Source organism: Heterodontus francisci, chromosome 14, assembly GCF_036365525.1.
Source record: "Heterodontus francisci isolate sHetFra1 chromosome 14, sHetFra1.hap1, whole genome shotgun sequence".
In the NCBI taxonomy this organism is placed as follows: Eukaryota; Metazoa; Chordata; class Chondrichthyes; order Heterodontiformes; family Heterodontidae; genus Heterodontus; species Heterodontus francisci.
In genome coordinates, this window is record NC_090384.1 from 57,013,248 (window position 1) to 57,034,111 (window position 20,864).

General features: G+C 39.9%; 1 protein-coding gene across 6 annotated transcripts in view; it reads left to right on the forward strand.

The window, feature by feature from the left end:
- plekha7b (pleckstrin homology domain containing, family A member 7b) overlaps nucleotides 1–18,077 on the forward strand; it is a 549,182-nt gene extending 531,105 nt beyond the window's left edge. For 5 of the 6 annotated variants that reach the window (XM_068046273.1, XM_068046276.1, XM_068046277.1 and 2 more), the window contains 4 exons: nucleotides 180–313; nucleotides 934–1,076; nucleotides 8,505–8,600; nucleotides 17,412–18,077. In XM_068046273.1, coding sequence (XP_067902374.1) covers nucleotides 180–313; nucleotides 934–1,076; nucleotides 8,505–8,587 — 360 coding nt within the window. In that variant the 3' untranslated portion in view covers nucleotides 8,588–8,600; nucleotides 17,412–18,077. The remainder of the gene's footprint in view (nucleotides 1–179; nucleotides 314–933; nucleotides 1,077–8,504; nucleotides 8,601–17,411) is intronic. The other variant, XM_068046275.1, reaches the window with a different exon arrangement.
- Nucleotides 18,078–20,864: the final 2,787 nt, after the last annotated feature.

Here is a 20,864-nt window from a genome sequence, read left to right on the forward strand (position 1 = left end):
ATTAAAATTATCTAAATCAATTTCACGCAGGACCCTTACAACCAGGAGAAAATGGAGACTTCTCTTTCAAGCAACTAGACTAAATTTAAACCCAGGTCCCAAAAGTAAATGGCCAGTGTCCACCCAAGTGCCTGCCCTCCCATCATGTGTTAATGCTTTGGTCCTTTATTTCTTTTCAGTTATCAAAGCCAGACATGGTTCTAATTCCAGAACGTTACATAGAGATGGAGCCCGAGGAACCAGTCACCTATGAGGAATATGAGGCACGGAGACTCAAGGTGCAAAAAATCAAAAACATCCTTTCCAAGTTGAGGTACTGTATATAAATGCATGTTTTTCTTTGTACATGCTTAATTTAGACTCAAAACAAATCATCAATTTGTGAAAATAAGGGCATAAACTCTGAGTTTTAATGCAGGGTCTCACTGAACAATTTTAACATTAAATAGGAACAAAATTTTTTCATAATTTATGCCACAACGCACACATACTTTTTTCTCCCTCCGAACTTGTAACTAATCATTGGATTTTAGCATTCTATATTATTTTATGACTGGGGTGGCGAAGTGGGTATACAATCATGCTGCTGAATCGGGTGAAATGAGCAAAATTTATCAGAGAATCAGGACACAAGGTGCTTCCAGCCATATTTACTGTTGTAATATCTTTCCTATACAAGAGGCCAGGTATACAGGACTTAGTTCAATGTTTCATTCATAACATTACAGCAACATATTACACACACTATTTGGCATAAACTCACCCCAGATCATTACTTTGATTTACTTTATTAGAATAAAATGCATGATAGCTTTGTTTTGGCTGCCATTAAAGGAGGATCTGCTACATCTGTAATAACTCTGAAGATGAATTCTGCTATATTACTTCTGGATGTGTCACACAGGATTAAGATGTGTTATTGCTGTGCATCAGTTTTCAGGATGTGCGGCCAGGAGTTAACTACAACAATGAGAACTCCCTGGATCTAGATTCACATCTGCAGGAACGGGAACACATCATCACTATGTCATATGCATTGGCATCTGAGGCTTCCCAACGCAGTAAAATGGTAGCAGGTAAATGCCATACTTTTAATGGTCACAAAAATGCATACATTGAATGAAACTTTTTTTTTCTTCATGTAAACTCTACTTTCATAGTTGTTAACAATTGAGAAAGAAGATTTTGAGGATAAGATAAAGCTTTCCCATGCCTTGATGAAGATAAGAATTGGCAGCTAAGTAGCACTGGGATGTTCTATATGCCCACTATACTAGCTGATGGTGTCATATTAAAATCTATTCAGTTGTTTAGTTGTTTGATGAAACTAAGTAAATGTCAGAATTGGTTTTTGAAAACACAAACAAAACAAAAATTGTAATGAATGTAGTGAAACTGTATTTAAATAATGCAGTGAAGTTAGTTACTGTTTTGTAATTAGGCCTGAAAGACATTGCTAACATTATTCCTGCCTGCCCATGTAGGTGTGTGTAATACTGACTAGCTAAGTATCTTTTCTCGAATGTTAAAGCAATTCCTTGTGTTGATTCTGATTTTCTTCAGGTTTAAAATAAACTTCTTTTTTGCGTCATCATAAGTTGGGCAAGTGACTTGTTCCTGGGGATCTGTTACAAGGAGGTACACAAGAATATCCATGAAGGATTTGACCACTAAATTTTCCCCTCCTTACTATAAGAAAGTGTCTAGTCTTTTTTTTACACTCTTGCAAGGCATGCTAAGAATGGAAGCATATTGTTTATAGAAGTGCCAGTGCAACTTCATTTCCAAAGCACTGTGGGTTGAATAATGTAGCAGGTGTCTTGTCACCTCTTTAAAAACTGGGTTACAGCCAACCCAGACTGATGAGATAAAATTAAAAACAAGAAATGCTGGAAATACTCAGCAGGTCTGGCAGCATCTGTGGAGAGAGAAGCAGAGTTAATGTTTCAGGTCAGTGACCCTTCATCAGAACTGGCAGATATTAGAAATGTAAAAGTTTTTAAGCAAGTAAAGTGGGGGATAGGGCAAGAGATAACAAAAGAGAAGGTGTTGATAGGACAGAGGGTCACAGAGAATAACTGACCAGAAGGTCATGGAATAAAGGTTGACGGTATGTTAATGGTGTGCTGAAAGGCAAAGCATTAGTACAGAGAGTGTGTGAATAGACTGTAAAGCACAAAGCAGTCTAAACACAAACATAAAAAAAAACAGAAACAGTGGGTAGGCACAGTAGAAACAAACTAAAAAAAAAACGAAAATAAAATAACCAAATAAAAATTTAAAAATAACTAAATATAAAAAGGGGGGCCCGTCATGCTCTGAAATTATTGAACTCAGTGTTCAGTCTAGCAGGCTGTAGTGTGCCTAATAGGTAAATGAGATGCTGTTCCTCGAGTTTGCATTGATGTTCGCTGGAGCACTGCAGCAATCCCAGGACAGTGATGTGAGCATGAGAGCGGGGTGGGGAGGGGTTGGGGGGGGGTGCGGGGTGGAGTTGTTGAAATCGCTAGCAACCGGAAGGGATGAGATAAATGTCTCTTCTCTGCTGGCTGTAGAGATCTGGCATAAAATGAGTTTGGGCAGTTTCAATCCAGAGATCCTAATGGGCATTAGACAAGTTCATATCAAGTTTAAACGGTCTGCTGATTTATAGCAATATCTGGAGTTCTGTTGTAAAACTGTACTACTGTACACTTGCAAAAACATTTGCTCTGAGTTGATGGACAATCTTCAGACACTACAAAGTGATCACCAGGGCGAAGTTTGTTTTTTCCACTTTGCTGCTGGTGATAGTGATGAGTGCTGGGCTAGAGTTTCACAGGCATGAGCAGTTCTCCAATACCCTCTCCAACTGGCTCTTCTCCATGTGTGAGTGCACTTAATGATGGCAGGTTATTTAACCTCACAGCCAAGACCTATTCTGCCCTTATCCAAAATCCATGTACGTGTACTTTCCAGCAAGGATTACTGGATCGCAATCAAACGTGGAAAACCTGGTAGACTGTTTACCTCACTCTGGCCCAGGCAGCACTGAGGCCAATTACAACTCTTACTACGATTCCAGCTGAAATCAGCTAACTTAAGCAATCAAACCTAAGTGTCACAACAGGGGATATATCTAGTCATTAAACCATCAGGGGAACTAAAGAGAAGTTTTTATGAACAACTAAGTAATGCATTAACTCATTTTAATCTCCTCTTCAGTCCTTCCCTACTAATACTATATTAACAGAATGATATGTGAAGTCTGCTGTTGCACATTTATTGCTGTTCCAGTACAAAGTGTAAACAATTCAATTTGGTTTCTACACAATGATTTATCACTCTCAAATAATATTCTAATCATCCTTAACTAAAATGTTTGTCAGCACTTTGGAAAAATGAAACAACTAAATGTGCAGTTGGTTAAAATGTAGGCCTTTTACTTTGGGTCTGCATTCAAATCCAGCATAGATTGATTGGAGATATGTTCTCTCTGACTGTAAGGATCAGGGCCAAACTGAGTTGGATCAGTATTTATTTAATTTTTCTAGTGGCTATGAGTCACTAGCATAAAACTGCTTACAATGCAGTACTTACTAGCATTAAATGACTTATTTTGGCAGAAAGGCCATAAGGATGGCAGAAAATGGAAACACTAAACTGAAGCAGTATAGTTTGTCTACATTGAAGTTAAGGTATATTGGTGTGATAAAGCGCAAGTACTGTTACCCTGTATTTCATCCATTCTATAGCATTCCAGGAAATGTGTAATATAAAATTAGGGTACAAAGGTAGGAAATGTTCCATAGGACCACATAGAAATTACAACACGGAAGCAGGCCATTCAGCCCAACCAGCCTGTGTTAATGTTTATCTACTAAATCAGCTACAGTCCTGATCCCAGGTGCCCCCCTGTTCCTCTATCCCTTTAAACCTTTTTCCTTCAATGACCTGTCTAACCTGTTATAAATGTTAACACAGTCTCTGCTTTGTTCACTAATTCGGGTATTGCATTCCACAAAACTCTGTATAAAAAAGGTTTCTCTTGCTCTGTCCTAAATCTGTTATGTTTAATGTCTTGTGAAGCTGAATCCACCAAATTCCTCCATTCTTCCATATCTCCAGCTTTTATCCAATTCAAAATATAATTATAATAGTTTTATTTGCTTTTAACTAGAATGTTCCACATCCTAATAACTGACAGTTAATTCCATCTGCCACTTTACTGCGCATTGTAAAAAATCTTACTATTATCCCCTTGCGGCTTCGTTTGTGTCCTCAGAATTAATAACCCTGCCTCTGATTTTACCATCATCTGTGAATTTGCACACCACACTCTCAAGCCCTATATCAATAATATACAGATTGGACAGAAGTGGTCCCAGAATAAAACCCTGTGGAATACCACTTCCAACCACGCTGAGAAACTGCCCTTATTTGCGACTGTTTGTTCCCCCGACCCCTTTTAGCCAGCTGTTAATTGTATTTACTACCCACCCCCTAATTTCATTGCTCTTAAATCTTCAATAGTTTGGTGTGCGGTACTTTGTCAAAGGCTTTCTGAAAGATTTTCATGTGCACCTTTATCTGCTGCATTTTGCCCATCCACTATATGCCACCACCTCAAAGGATTCCATTATGTTTGCCAAATATATTTGTCCTTCCTGAAATCTGGCTACTTCTAATTTTTCTCTTCGTCTAGCTATTTCGTAATTGCATCTTTAATTCAAGATTTCAAAATTTTCCTTAGCAATTCTAGTCCTTTGCAAATTAATAAACACTAATTTACCAAACAACTTTTTAAAAAGAAATTTACTGGGCAGTTGAAAATTGTAATTTAATTTTAATATTTTTCTTTCCAATTTCTGTCTTTTAATAAAAGTAAAATATATATGCAAGAAGCAAATTTGGTCATATCTCCAGGAAAATTGGTTACAAAGTCACCCAGAAAGAGAGACTGACCGCTCCAGTCAAAGCCCCCAATCGAAATATACGATTTTGATTGTGGTGGGAGAAACGCACCGTTGATTCAGTCCCGTCCCTCCACAGATCGCCTAGCATAACATTTTAAACTTTCCAAATTAAAGAAAGACCCAGCCCAATTGTACCATCTATTAACCCCCAAATGAGGCTAACCAAACCAGGTGTCTTTAGATCAAGAAATTAACTGTTTAATTAGAAAAACTAAATTCTTAAACACAACTAAGATATAAACAATATTTAAAATAGCAAAAATTAGTGTCCTTGCATATTTACGCACCTGCCGAAGTGAAATCTTCCAATCAGGAATAGTCCGAGGTTGCTTGATGTCCTCACAGCCGTCCGATGGGGGAAAAAAAAGTTCTTCAACAATAGAACAATCCGTAGTCTAGTTTAGCAGTTGAATTGATGCTCTTCTTTTCCAGCAATGATTTCAACAATTACAGTTCAGTATTTAAAGGAATTTGATTATTTTCTTTTAAGAAATTAATCTGACTTGACATCAGAATTCTGAGAGTATAATAAATAGGGTTTAAATAAACCAAGAGAGTGCTCTCTTTTCCTTCAGTATATGCTGGCTGACAGTTAACTGTGTCTCAAAAGCCAGTTTTTCAACTAGTTTCAAATATCAATTGGCAACAATGTATCTCTCGATTCTCAGTCTCTGAGTGGCTGTATTAAACAAAGAAACAAAGAACAAAGATAATTACAGCACAGGAACAGGCCCTTCGGCCCTCCAAGCCTGCGCCGATCCAGATCCTCTCTCTAAACATGTCGCCTATTTTCTAAGGTTCTGTATCTCTTTTCTTCCTGCCCATTCATGTATCTGTCTAGATACATCTTAAAAGACTCCGTCGTGCCCGCGTCTACCACCTCCGCTGGCAACGCGTTCCAGGTGCCCACCACCCTCTGCGTAAAGAACTTTCCACGCATATCCCCCCTAAACATTTCCCCTTTCACTTTGAACTTGTGTCCTCTAGTAATTGAAACCCCCACTCTGGGAAAAAGCCTCTTGCTGTCCACCCTGTCTATACCTCTCATGATTTTGTACACCTCAATCAGGTCCCCCCTCAACCTCCGTCTTTCTAATGAAAATAATCCTAATCTACTCAACCTCTCTTCATAGCTAGCGCCCTCCATACCAGGCAACATCCTGGTGAACCTCCTCTGCACCCTCTCCAAAGCATCCACATCCTTTTGATAATGTGGCGACCAGAACTGTACGCAGTATTCCAAATGTGGCCGAACCAAAGTCCTATACAACTGTAACATGACCTGCCAACTCTTGTACTCAATGCCCCGTCCGATGAAGGAAAGCATGCCGTATGCCTTCTTGACCACCCTATTTACCTGCGTTGCCACCTTCAGGGAACAGTGGACCTGAACACCCAAATCTCTCTGGACATCAATTTTCCCCAGGACTTTTCCATTTATGGATAGTTCACTCTTGAATTGGATCTTCCAAAATGCATCACCTCGCATTTGCCCTGATTGAACTCCATCTGCCATTTCTCTGCCCAACTCTAATCTATCTATATTCTGCTGTATTCTCTGACAGTCCCCTTCACTATCTGCTACTCCACCAATCTTAGTGTCGTCTGCAAACTTGCTAATCAGTCCACCTATACTTTCCTCCAAATCATTAATGTATATCACAAACAACAGTGGTCCCAGCACGGATCCCTGTGGAACACCACTGGTCACACGTCTCCATTTTGAGAAACTCCCCTCTACTGCTACTCTCTGTCTCCTGTTGCCCAGCCAGTTCTTTATCCATCTAGCTAGTACACCTTGGACCCCAAGCGCCTTCACTTTCTCCATCAGCCTGCCATGGGGAACCTTATCAAACGCCTTACTGAAGTCCATGTATATGACATCGACAGCCCTTCCCTCATCAATCAACTTTGTCACTTCCTCAAAGAATTCTATTAAGTTGGTAAGACATGACCTTCCCTGCACAAAACCATGTTGCCTATCACTGATGAGCCCATTTTCTTCCAAATGGGAATAGATCCTATCCCTCAGTATCTTCTCCAGCAGCTTCCCTACCACTGACGTCAGGCTCACCGGTCTATAATTACCTGGATTATCCCTGCTACCCTTCTTAAACAAGGGGACAACATTAGCAATTCTCCAGTCCTCCGGGACCTCACCCGTGTTTAAGGATGCTGCAAAGATATCTGTTAAGGCCCCAGCTATTTCCTCTCTCGCTTCCCTCAGTAACCTGGGATAGATCCCATCCGGACCTGGGGACTTGTCCACCTTAATGCCCTTTAGAATACCCAACACTTCCTCCCTCCTTATGCCGACTTGACCTAGAGTAATCAAACATCTGTTCCTAACCTCAACATCCGTCATGTCCCTCTCCTCGGTGAATACCGATGCAAAGTACTCGTTTAGAAAATACCGATGCAAAGTACTCGTTTAGAGTACTCGTTTGGCGCAACAAGAATGCATTCTTTGACTCAGTCTCTGGAGCTTGTTGCCTTAAAGCAGTATTGCTCCTTTTCCAGCCTTAAAGGCATACTGCATTCTTCTCCAAAAAAAAAGGGATCATAACAATATTCACAGTAAAAATAAGTTATGAAACACCCTGTGTTAGTTACTAGCTCAGTTGATTTGTTTTCACACCTTTGATCACCTCAGCTTCTCAGCCAGTTCAACCCCTGGTTCTACTGTGCAGTCACTGTTTGGTACTGTCGCTTCAAAGACATATGAGTTCTGGGTGTCTGAGAGTATAGGGCACTTTGCTGGGTCTGGACCACTGCTGAATTACAGTCTCCAGGAAGTGCATAAGAGGTATTTGGTAAATATCCAGCATTTCTTTTCTCTCCCTTAGCCCGCCACAGCAAGCAGGAGCGTTGCCTTTATTTGCACCTCTTCAGAGCAGTAGAATATATCCAATAATGGCTGGATTAGTTGTTTAGATTTAAAAAGAATTAAAATACTAATACACTTCCTCTCGGTAACAGAAACATTCTTATTATTTCTGCCACTAAATTAAATTGCTCCTGACCAGTGACACCTATAAGAAACTGCATATGCAGAATTGGATGTGAACAAGTTTAAGATCAGCTGTGATGCCCTTTTGGTTGAGCAGGTTAATGACAATTACCTTCTATATATGAAGACTGTTCACTTGGGCATGATGCTGAAGGGTTACTAGTGCTTATGGAACTGTATCCAATCTGAATCAGTGCATTCGGAAAAACTAGGAGAAATTTCAATGAAGGAATGAACTACTCGAGTTTTATTGTGGTTTATATCATTTCATACCTTTGAATAGAATATTGCTTTGTGATCACTCCCAGGTGTTTTTTTTTTTATCGTGTCCATAAATGTTGATTACAACTGTGTGATTATTGCATGTGGATAGAATGTTACTAAGAGAATTAATAACTTGCTACCAAAGCACAGTCAGAGAAAATGAAGAATGAAATCACATACTGGCTGTCTGACATTGTAAAATTGTCATTGTCTTGTTGTTAACTCTCGTCTTTAACAATTTGTGCCCTTGTCTCTCTGCATGTGATCCCTTCCAGCTCAACAGCAAGTCCATCCGTCTTCAGCACCTTCCCCTCCTCACTCCCCTCTTAGCAATGGATTCCACTACACATTTGTCTGAGCAGAGCAGCAAAGTAAGAACTAACAGATTTTTAACCTGCTTTCCTCTGCTTTAACTGGTCTAATGCGTTGATTACAAACTTAACTTTACATGGTGCACTGATCCAGTAGCTTGTTCAATAAAACTTTTTGATGTTTAAGATTAAGCCAAAACGTGAAGGACAGGGCAGAATATCAAATTATGAACAGTGTCATCGACTGATCCTTGTTTCCTATTCCAGGAATACTCAACAGTTAATGCTATGGTCAGCAACTACAAAAGTGTTTTTTTTTTCATGAATTGAATGTAAAATGAATGTTATCTTGACCCTGCTTTCGGGCTTCAAAAATATTCTGGAAAGCCATTGTAAAGATTTGCTGCATAGTACTTATAGAGGAGTAATATTACTCGGTTGAATTTTGGAACTTGGGTAGAACAAAGGAGTGAAGTTCAGTGCAACAGTGACCATAGTAGTATCACCAAAATAGAGATGAGAGAGAAAAGGCAGAGGATGGAAGTGTCAGATGGTAAGTTTTTTTTGTTCTGTCCAGGAATGTGTGAGAAAAGCCATCCCAGATATGGGAATGGTAACTCAGTCTTGAGTGGATTTGGGGCTTCACAGACAGGTAGAAGTTGCTACTGGGTGAAAGTGCAACACACTTGGATCCAAACACTTTCCAACAAGAGTCAGAAGTCTCAGTGGTATGATGGCTCTAAATTTATTTTAGTTTGCTTTCCAGAGGGCAGGTCTCGAGCTGCCACTTTAGTATATTTAGTGGTGCAGAGGTTTAATTTAATCTGTATAAGTGGTCATCTTGTCCTACTAAATCCAAGATTCTTTCTTTTGCTTCTGGCCTATGTATCTCACTGGTTGTGTACTGATTTAATTAATTTTAATACTGGTTAACCTATGTTATGGAGCAGGCACAAGAGCTGCTGCAATTTTAATTAAATAATGTTCCTACTGTTAAACAATTCCTACTTGTTCACTCTACCACAAAAATAAGAAAATACTTTAAAATTCAGACTTTGAGTTTTCCGTTTCCAGTTGCCACTTGACACTAAACCTACTTTGCCCAACTGCCGTGCTCCATTCCCCTCCCAACTGCTTGGCTCCCCGTTGCCATTTTCCATTACCCACTCAACTACTCTGTTCCATATCCTAAACTACATATGAGAAGTGGTTCATTAGATATCTTAGTCTTACTAAAGAATTGAAAACCAGAAGTTAAGAATTTGGAGAGTTACTATACTCTGAAATGAGCAGAATGTTGGCCAGCCTAGAAATTAATAGGTGAGAGGGAGAATCTTGTATAGAACGCACAAGAAGGGAGACAGCCTACTCCCAAAGGTCTGCCAGGATTCTATGACGGACTTAAATAAAAGCAAAATGCTGCAGATGCTGGAAATCTGAAATAAAAACAAGAAAAGCTGGAAAATACTTAGCAGGTCTGGCAGCATCAGTGGTGAGAGAAGCAGAGTTAGCGTTTCAGGTCAGTGACCCTTCATCAGAATCGAAAAAGGTTAGAAATGTAATAGGTTTTAAGCAAATAAAGTGGGGCAAGATATAACAAAAGCAAAGGTGTTGATAAAACAGGGTCACAAAGGATAACTGACCAGAAGGTCATGGAGCAAAGGCAGACGATATGTTAATGGTGTGTTGAAAGACAAAGCGTTAGTGCAGAGAGGGTGTTAATTGACAGAAAAAAGGGCATTTAAGTGGTCATTGGATAGACATATGGATGAAAATGGAATAGTGTAGGTCAGATGGTTTCACAGGTCGGCGCAACATCGAGGGCCGAAGGGCCTGTACTGCGCTGTAATGTTCTAATTCTAATTCTAAAAATGAACAGCCCTGGCCCAAAGCACAAACATGAAAGAAAACAGTTGGCAGGCACATGGTAAGAAAAATGAATGATGAAATAAACTAATATAAAGTAAAATAAAAAAGTAAAAAAGAAAGTAAAAAGGGGCATCCGTCATGCTCTTTTGTATGACAGACTGCATGAGAATAGCTCAAGGTGACTTGTCCTCTGAGTTCTCTTTCTCATCCTGTGAGCAAGTGCTTTTTTCAAATTGTGATTTAAACCCATTTTGTTTGGAATGGGAATATTTTTTCTATCTTAAGCATGGAGAGTGAGCCAAAAAACAAATATGGCATGATTCAAACCCAGTGTCAGCAACCCATAACTGTTAAATACATAATAAAATGAAAAAAGTAGGATAATAAGAACAGCCAGACAAGTGGGGGGGTGGGGTGGGGGAACAAGACTATTTGCCCAATAAAGCTTATTCCACCGGCAAATTTACTCTTCCATCGTGACTTGTAAATAATGCCCATGTGTTTGCCTCTATCACTCTGATCCTTTGCTATTTTCTTGGCTTACTTTCAAGCAACAAACTAGGTTTACCTTATCTATATCACTTAATATTTTATATACTTTAAAGTTCCGGCCTCAACTTAACTGCCGCTTTCTTGACCTTTTTCTTCTCTCATCGTTACACTTAAGATCAGTCTTGCTGTTCTTCTCTGCAATTCTTTTTAATGTTGGTGTATATTTTTTGTGTAGTATAATAAGCAAGATGCTAATCTGGCCTCAACGTTTAATGTTGTTCCTGGAATTTAATACAGAAGAAAGCAAGTCCGTATCATCAGTTTTCAGAGGCAATGTCTCCATGAAAAGTGTTTGACCAACTTTTTTTTGACTTGGAAATAGAACAGAGACAGAAGAGCCATATGTCATTTTTATTAAGAGGCATACGCCAGTGACACAATGATACATTTTGAATAAAATTCCATCATTGTGTTATAAGTTTCATAAACAAGTGAAGTAAATATTTGCCAGTTCAGTTTGTTTTAATCATGAAGATGGTGGGGGTGGTGAGGGTGTGCGGGGGAGAATTCATTCGTGTAGCCCCACTTCTAGCAGTGCTACATTGATTCCCCATGGGCAGAGAACACTAGGGGCCACTACCAGCGCAGCCCCCGGCGTTCCTCAAATATATTTGATGAAACCCATGCGGGCAGTTAAATGATTTAATTCCCCCCCAACACCCCTCTTCCCCACCCCCCGCCTGCCACCGTCTCTCTCTAAGTATTCGGAAATCAAATTGAGTTCTTCAAAGCATCATGAGATAATTTAGGATTAGATGTTTGTACACTAAATAGTTTGGTTATTTTTGTGTTAAAATTCTGTAGCAGTGCCATCTAGTGATAATCGAACAAAATAACATTGCAACAAATCTCCCTCTCTTGCGCACACACTAGAGTTAATTATTTTTCTTATTTGAAACTAGACAACTCTTACGAAGTTTTAAAATGGATTATAATGTAAAACTTTGAAATCTGGGTTCAGGAAAGGTCTTGTGTGGCAGCTGTTAAAGGATCTTCAGATCATTGGGAGATCAGCTTAAGAGTGAAGAGGATTGAGAAAGAATAACCAAATATTGCTTCATATTAAATAGACCATGTTTTTACCTATCATTGAAAATCATAATAGGAACAGGAGCAGGCCATTCAGCCCATTGAACCTGCCCCACCATTCATTATGATCATGGTTGATCATCCACTTCAATGCCTTTTTCCTACATGATTCCCATATCCCTATATGTCATTTGTATTTAGAAATCTGTCAATCTCTGCTTTAAACATACTCAGTGACTGAGCCTCCATGGCTCTCTGGGGTAGCGAATTCCAAAAGATTCATAACCCTCTGAGTAAAGAAATTTCTCCTCATCTCTGTCCTAAGTGGCTTCCCCGTTATTTTGAAACGGTGTCCCCTGGTTCTAGACTCGCCAACCAGGAGAAACACCTTACCTGCATCTACCCTGCCTATCCCTTGAAGTATTTTGTAGGTTTCAATGCGATCACTTCTCATTCTTCGAAACTCTAGAGAATACAGGCCCAGTTTCCCCAATCTCTCATCATAGGACAGTCCCGTCATCCTGGGAACAAGTCTGGTGAACCTTCATTGCACTCGTCTATGGCAACAATATCCTCCCTAAGGTAAGGGGACCAAAGCACACAGTACTCCAGTTGTGGTCTAACCAAGGTTCCATACAATTGAAGCAAGACTTCACTATTCCTGTACTCAAATCCTCTTGCGATAAAGGCTAGCATTCCATTAGCCTTCTTGATTACTTGCTGCACCTGCATGTTAGCTTTCAGTGACTTATTGACAAGGACACTTTCTAATCTCTTACCATTTAAGAAATACTCTGCCCATCTGTTCCTCCTTCTAAAGTGGATAACCTCATTTTTTTACACATTATATTCCATCTGCCATGTTCTTGCCCACTCACTAAGTCTTTCCAAATCCCCTTGAAGCCACTTGGCATCCTCCTCATCACACATATTCCCACCTAGTTTTGTGTCATCTGCAAACTTGGAAATACTACATTTGGTCCCCACAACCAAATCATTGATATATATTGTGAACAGATGGGGCCCAAGCACTGATCCCTGTGATACCCCACTAGTCACAGCCTGCCAATACGAGAATGACCTGTTTATTCCTGCCACAGTTTTCTGCCTGTTAACCAATCCTTATTCCATGCCAGTATATTACCTCCTATCCCATGTGCTTGAATTTTTCTAACCAACCTCCTGTGGGGGACTTTATCAAAGGCCTTTTGAAAATCTAAGTATACCACATCCACCGACTCCCCTTTATCAATTCCATTAGTAACATCCTCCAAAAAACTCCAACAGATTCATCAAACATGATTTCCCAATCAGATCATTATTATCCAAGTGTCCATTTATCACATCCTTCAGAATAGATTCTAGCATTTTCCCAAAGACTGATGTAAGGCTAACAGGTCTGTAATTCCATGTTTTCTCTCTCCTTCCCTTCTTAAATAGTGGGGTGATAATTGTGACCTTATAATCTGCAGGAACTGGTCCAGAATCGATAGAATTTTGGAAGATAATCACCAATGCATCTATTATCTCTATAGCTACCTCTTTCAACATTCTGGGATGTAGAACATCAGGTCCTGGGGACTTATCAACCTTCAGCCCCATTAATTTCTCCAGTACAACCTCCTTACTAATACTAATTTCCTTCAATTCCTCATTACCCCTAATCCCTTGGATCTCTAATTCTGGGAGATTTCTTGCATCTTCCTCAGTGAAGACAGACACAAAGTAATCATTTAGCTTCTCTGCCATTTCTCTATTCCCCATGATAAATACCCCTGACTCTGCCTGTAATGGATCTACATTTGTCTTAGCCAAATGTTTCCTTTTTATGTAGCTATAGAAGCTTTTACAGTCCATTTTATATTTTTTGCTAGCTTACATTCATATTCTATTCTTCCTTTATCAGTTTCTTCGTCCTCCTTTGCTGTATTCTAAAATCCTCCCAATCCTCAGCTTTACTATTTCTGGCAACTTTATAGGCCTTTTCTTTTAATCCTGTACAATCCTTAACTTCCTTTGTTATCCACAGTTGACTGCCTTTACTTTTGGGGTTTTTGTGCTTTGAAGGAATGTATAGTTGCTGTAAACTATGCAATATTTCTTTAAAAACTTTCCATTGCCTATGTACTGTCATACCTTTTAAAGTATTTTTCCAATCCACCTCAGCGAATTTGCCTCTCATAACCTTCATACTTTCCTTTGTTCAAATTTAACACCCTGGCTTCAGATTGACCTACCTCACTTTCAAACATAATGTAAAATTCTGTATGATTATGGATCACTCATCCCTAATGATCCTTTCACAAGATTATTGGGGCGGCGCAGTGGTTAGCACCGCAGCCTCACAGCTCCAGCGACCTGGCTTCAGTTCCGGGTACTGCCTGTGCGGAGTTTGCAAGTTCTCCCTGTGACCACGTGGGTTTCCACCGGGTGCTCCGGTTTCCTTCCACAGCCAAAGACTTGCAGGTTGATAGGTAAATTGGCCATTGTAAATTGCCCCTAGTGTAGGTAGGTGGTAGGAGAATGGTGGGGATGTGGTAGGGAATATGAGATTAATGTAGGATTAGTATAAATGGGTGGTTGTTGGTCGGCAAAGACTCGGTGGGCTGAAGGGCCTGTTTCAGTGCTGTATCTCTAAATAAAAAAATAAAACATTAATTAGCCCTTTCTTATTACATAATACTAGATCTAAAATAGCCTGTTCTCCAGTCGGTTCCTCAATACACTGCTCTAAAAACCATCCCTAACTCCAGAAACTCGTCCTCCACAGCATTAGTGCTTATTAAGTTTACCCAGTCTATATGCAGATTGAGATCACCCATGATTACTGTATTACCCATGCTACATGCTTCTCTAATCTTCTGATTAATGCCATGCCCCACACTACCACTACTGTTTGGTGACCTGTAAACAACTCCTACCAACTTTTGCTGCCCCTTGCTGTTTCTTAGCTCCACCCAAACAGATTCCACAATTTGTTTTTCTGATCTGAGATCCTCCCTTACTAATGTACTGATCCATCCTATATTATCAGCGCAACAGCACCTCCTTTTCATTTTTGCTTGTCCTTCCTAAATGTCGAATATCCTTGAATAGTCAGTTCCCAGTCTTGGTCACCCTGTAGCTATGTTTCTGTTATGGCAATTAGATCATACCCATTTACCTCTATTAGGGCCTTTAAGTCATCTACCTTGTTGCGAATGCTGTGTGCTTTCAGGTTGAGTGCCCTTTTAACCTTGCCGTCCTGACATTCTGCATTCTAAGCCTAGTTGATGCTCACCTTTGTTTCACCTGCCTTCTGATGTCACTTGCTACTTTTCGACCTCCTGTTACCAGCTTTACTTCCTTCCAATTTGAGCTACTCCTCAGGTTCCCTCCCCAGCAACACTAGCAAATCTCCCTGCAAGGATGTTAGTTCCAATCCAGTTAAGGTGCAGCCCGTCCATCTTGTACAGCTCCCATCTGCCCAGAACTGGTCCCACTGCATCAAAAATCTGATGCCCTCCTTCCTACAACAATTCTCCAGCCGCGTATTCAACTCCTCAATCTTCCTATTCCTATGTTCACTAGCACTTGGCACTGGGAGTAATCCTGAGATTACTGCTTTGGAGGTCCTTTTTAATTTCCTTCCTAACTTCCTAAAATCTGCTTTCAGGACCTCATCCCTCTTCCTACCTCTGTCATTGGTACCAATGTGGACCACGACCTCTGGCTATTCACCCTCCCCCAGAGGATGTCCTGCAGCCACTCCATGGCGTCCTTCACCCTGGCACCAGGGAGGCAACACACCATCCTGGAGTCATGTTTACTGCCGCAGAAATGCCTGTCTGAGCCCCTGACTATTGAATCCCCTATCACTATTGTTCTTCCACTCTTCTTTTTCCCCTCCTGTGCTGCTGAGCCACCTGTGGTGCCACGGACTTTGCTCACAGGGGGTTTAGATTAATAGAAAGTCATAACGTTTGTAGGATGTGGTTGAATGGCCAGAATAAAATGGCAAAGTTTGTTGCATTTTGCGAAATATCTCATAATGCTATAATATTTTTCTAAATGTTTAATTTGCTACTGTTTTATGTTAATATCAAAATCACAAACTGTGATTCTGTTGTTCACAAATGGAATGTACAGACCAGAGAGGTCCTATGGTTGATGGCTGGTTGCTGCTGAATCAGCTCATCGAAGCCTGAAGAGATGCGACAACTGTCTACCACTACTCTAGGCTAGGAAGTCGAAAACTCTGCTGGGGTTGCTACTCCTGATGATCATTTGCATCAGCGGTTGCACAGTAGAAATGCAGGGATCGATAGATATTTTGCAGTTTTGCTTTATTACCTTTGTGGACCAGGAAATTATTTATGCAAAACTTTATTTTAGGAGGTTAGGTGAGTGGCATACACATCTTGTATAATAAAAACAGAAAATGCTGGAAATACTCAACAGGTCAGGCAGCATCTGCAGACAGAGAAACAGAGTTAACGCTTCAGGTCGATGACCTTTCATTAGAACTGGGAAAAGTTAGAAATGTAATAGTTTTAAGCAAGTGAAAGGTGGGAGGGTGCATAAAGAGCACAAGGGAAGATCTGTGATATGATGGAAGACAGGAGAGGTTGGATGACAGAAGAGTTGGCAGTGCAGGACCAAAGGGAGTGGTAATGGGACAAGTAAATGAACAAAAGATATGTCGAGAAGAGGTGTGAATGGCAGAATGATCAACTGCTGTCCAAAAGGTCTGAAATTGTTGAACTCAGTGTTGAAGCCAGAAGACTCTAAAATACCTAATCAAAAGATGAAGTGCTGTTCCTAAAGTTTACTTTGAGCTTCAGTGGAACACTGCAGGAGGTCAAAGACAGAGATGTCAGCATGAGAGCAAGGTAGAGAATTAAAATGGCAGGCTACCAGAAGCTCGGAGTCACGCTTCTGGACTGAACAGAAATGTTCCGCCAAGTGGTCACCCAATGTACGTTTGGTCTCCCCAGTGTAGAGCAAACTGCATTGTGAGCAGCAAATACAGTATAATAAATTCGGTATATTAAAAATCAGTGCTTCACCCGAAAGGTGTGTTTGGGGCCTTGGACAGTGAGAAGAAAGGAGGTAAAACGGCATGTGTTGCATCTTCTATGTTTGCATAGAAATGTACCATGGAAAGGGGAGTGGCTGTTGGAGGTGCTTGAGGAGTGGACCAGGGTGTCATGGAGAGGACGGTCCTTTCGAGATGCTGAAAGGAGAGGGGAAGATGTTTTTGGTGGTAGCGTCACGCTGGAGGTGGCGGAACTTGTGCTTTGATCTGTGAAGGGAGAGCAAGGTTGATGGGCTGAGCAATGTTTCTTCTCTTTTTTTAATATATCGAATTTATGACATTGTTTTAAGTGAACAAAAAGGTTGATACTCACTTAAGAATTCTTTCTGTTCTCCCCAAACTAGCCAAAGCCCTGGCTGAACACTAATAACAAGAAAGGAGCGAAGAATTGAACAAGGAAAGAAAATTGCAAGAAACCTGCAAAGCTGATCTGATGAAGAGCAACACTGTATTTCAGTTAACTTGTACTAACCAGCCAGAAATGAAAGCATTGAAGCCAGATTGTAATGACACTAAACTACTGGATTGAGTATTTAAAAGGGAAGCTATTTTTCTAAAATCTAAAGCATAGAGAAACATTCATGGTGAAAGTTTGGTGACTCATATTGGAAACTAAAGTTTTTCTTGGCACAACACAAGTGTGCACAGTAGGTTTATTTTTTAAAAATAAAACATATATATGGTATTGCACTTTATACACATACCATGAAAAGCTGATTTGCTGCATTTTAGAATTGGAATGTATTAAAATAGATTTATACAAAACATGCAATTGTTCAGAGCAGTTTTGCAGTGTTGTGAAATATGTCTTTAATTTTATTAATCTGTTTCAGCTGCAATATTATATTGTATTCCAATGGTGACTACAAATACTTCAGAAGAAAAAGGACCAATTCCCTGGTCCCCTCGTAATTTACATTAAAGTACTGATCTATTTTTGAATCTGAAATTAAAATGTGATATTCATACCTTTTTTGGATCAATTTTAAAATGAATTTATTTTGTCTGAATTGAGCACTGCCAGAATGAATTTTATTGCCAAAACCAAATGGATTTCATTGTCATTTCTGCATGGACACTTGCAAACTGTAAAGCACAGTGAAAAGAATATTTTGAAAGACACGAAGAGAGAATATAGTCACATTTTTGAAATTTGCAGGAGAAAAGTTGCATATGTGTAAATATTAAAAAAAAATCAACGAGAAGAGACTGTGTTTCATTTCATAAGACTGAATGAATATATATGCATATATTTGATTGTGCTAGTTCAGAGTCTTTTTTTAAGTGAGGAGGGAGTTCAACTTGTGGCTCAGCAGAAAAGGGACCTCCTGTGCTAGTAGTGAACCATACAAAGCAGGAAATTCCCAGGTCTTCATTAGGCTCTCTGATCTCAACAAGGCCAGCGGTTAGCATTACAGTTTGCCTCAGTGCTTCGGGATAAAGAGAGGATCCAAAAAATGGACATATTTTACCCATCCTAATCAGTATGAGGTGACATTGTGGGAAAGTGAGTACATATGGCCATGGTTGAATATTCGTCACCACTTAGTGTCCAGGCTCATATAAAAAGCATGGTTGCTTGGCAAAGTAACAGACAGCAACCTGACCCCAGCATAAGATACTGCCTTCACAAAAGGAGGGTAGAAAATTGAATACAAAATAAAAATACAGTGGGGGAATGATTGGGAAGAATTAAGTACATATAAGGGTAGACCATCTGACAATAGTCGATGTAGCACTTAGCAGTTCAAGTTAATGGTAATTAACATTGACAGAAGCTGTATGACAGAAACAGCACTTTTTTAAAATTCTGTTAACGATTGACGGTGCAGCAGTGCAAGTGCCTTAATGTTATGCCATGAATTAGAGGGGCACAGGGCACATTCACCATATTTAAACTCTTCTCCATCACTGATGGACTATCTGGGTGATGAGCCAGAGATGAGTACTTCTATGCAGAGAAAAAGGGAGGGAAAAAATTCTAGGATTGTTCACCCTGCGCAATTCTTTCATATCTGTAAACAGTGGGGTACACCCATCCTGATGCCTATCAAGTAGCATTGTTGGAAAGTGTGTATGGCCCATCTGGATTACTGTGTTCAGTTTTGGGCACCATGCTTCAGGGAAGATATATCGGCCTTGGGAGGGGTTTACAGCATAGATTCACCAGAATGATATAAGGGCTTAAAGAGTTAAATTATGGGGACGGGTTGCATAAACTTGGTTTGTATTCAGTTGACTTCAGACAGCTGAGGGATGATCTAATCAAAGTATTTAAAATGATTAAGAGATTCAATAGTGTAGGTACAGAGAAACTTATTCCTCTGGGTTGGGTATAATCCTAAAATTAGCTAGGCCATTTGGATGCGAATCAGGAAACAAATTTGTGCAAAAAATGTAATTGAAATCTGGAATTAGCTTCCTCAAAAGGTGTGAATGCTTGGCCAATTGAAATTTTAAAATTTGGGATCGATAGACTTTTGTTAAGAAAGGGGTATTCCAGGGATATGGAGCAAATGCAGGTAAATGGGGTTTGGCGATGATCTAATTCAACAGCAGAATAATAAAAATTACTTATGCATAAGCTTGACTCAGTTGGTAACTCTGTTGCCTCTGGATCAGGAGATTGTGCGCTTGAGCGCCACAGCAAGATTTGAACAAATAATCTAGACTAACAGTGCAGCATTGTCAGATATATATTTCTCACTGAAGCAAAATCCTGTCTGGCTGCTCCAATAACTGAGGTGGACATTAATGAGCCCACTATATTATTCAAAGAAGAGGTAAGAGTTGTCAGGTTTCTGGCCAATATTCTTTCTTCAACCAACTGCTATAGAATGATTGCCACATTTGCCTGCATAATGAGGTCACTGCACTGTGTGTGAAATGCATTGAGACATTTAAGCTTTATAAGGTGCTAGATAAATGAAAGTCGTGATCGTATTCAACTTCACTTCAATTTCAGTCCAAAGTCTAGTCTTTACAACTGATGAAAGTTGTATATGTGAGGCATTGGTAGTTTTGTTTTTAAGACAGTAATGCATCTTGGATTCAGGCAATGGTGATAAACTAGACTTATCTCCTTGCAGTTTATGACATTATCTTAACCTCTCAAATGTGCTTTCCCTTTTAACCCATGTCAGCCTCTAAGCGATCAATGATAGCTCTAATAGCTACTTTCTCTGAATGTTTTCGAAAATGGTTTCAGCGGATTGACATTGGAAGTATTAGAAATACTGGCTCAGTTGTCACTTGAGGGTATGAATTGTGCCATTCATTCTCGCACTGAGAATGGTTATAGAAATAGGGTCAGGTTGCAGTGATGCTGAATCCTACAATAGGTTTCATTTCTCTGCATGCTTAGTTTCAATTAAATTACTGGAGACTGTTCAGCATAAAAAACTTACCAAGCCATATGCAATCCAAATGACTGTTACTGAAAGTCTTGTGATGTTTGGGAAGCTACGGTACAAATTAAAAAGCAGAACCTCAATCTTTGGATTACTACTTGGGCCACGTGCAAATTGGCATAGGAACAAACAATTTGGAGGTTTAAATGTATGACTGAAAGAGTGGTGTGGGAGGCAGAGGTTTCAATTTATTGGGCACTGGCACCAGTACTGGGGAAAGGGGGAGCTGTTTGGTTGGGTGGAATCCACTCCACACTGGCTGGGACCAGTCTCCTGATGAATAACTAGGGGGTGGTGGATGGGGTTTCGAACAGATAAGGGGGAGGGAAAATTCAGGTGAGCGTCAACCTATGAGTCTGAAATTCATTTGAAGTAGAGCTGCAAAGG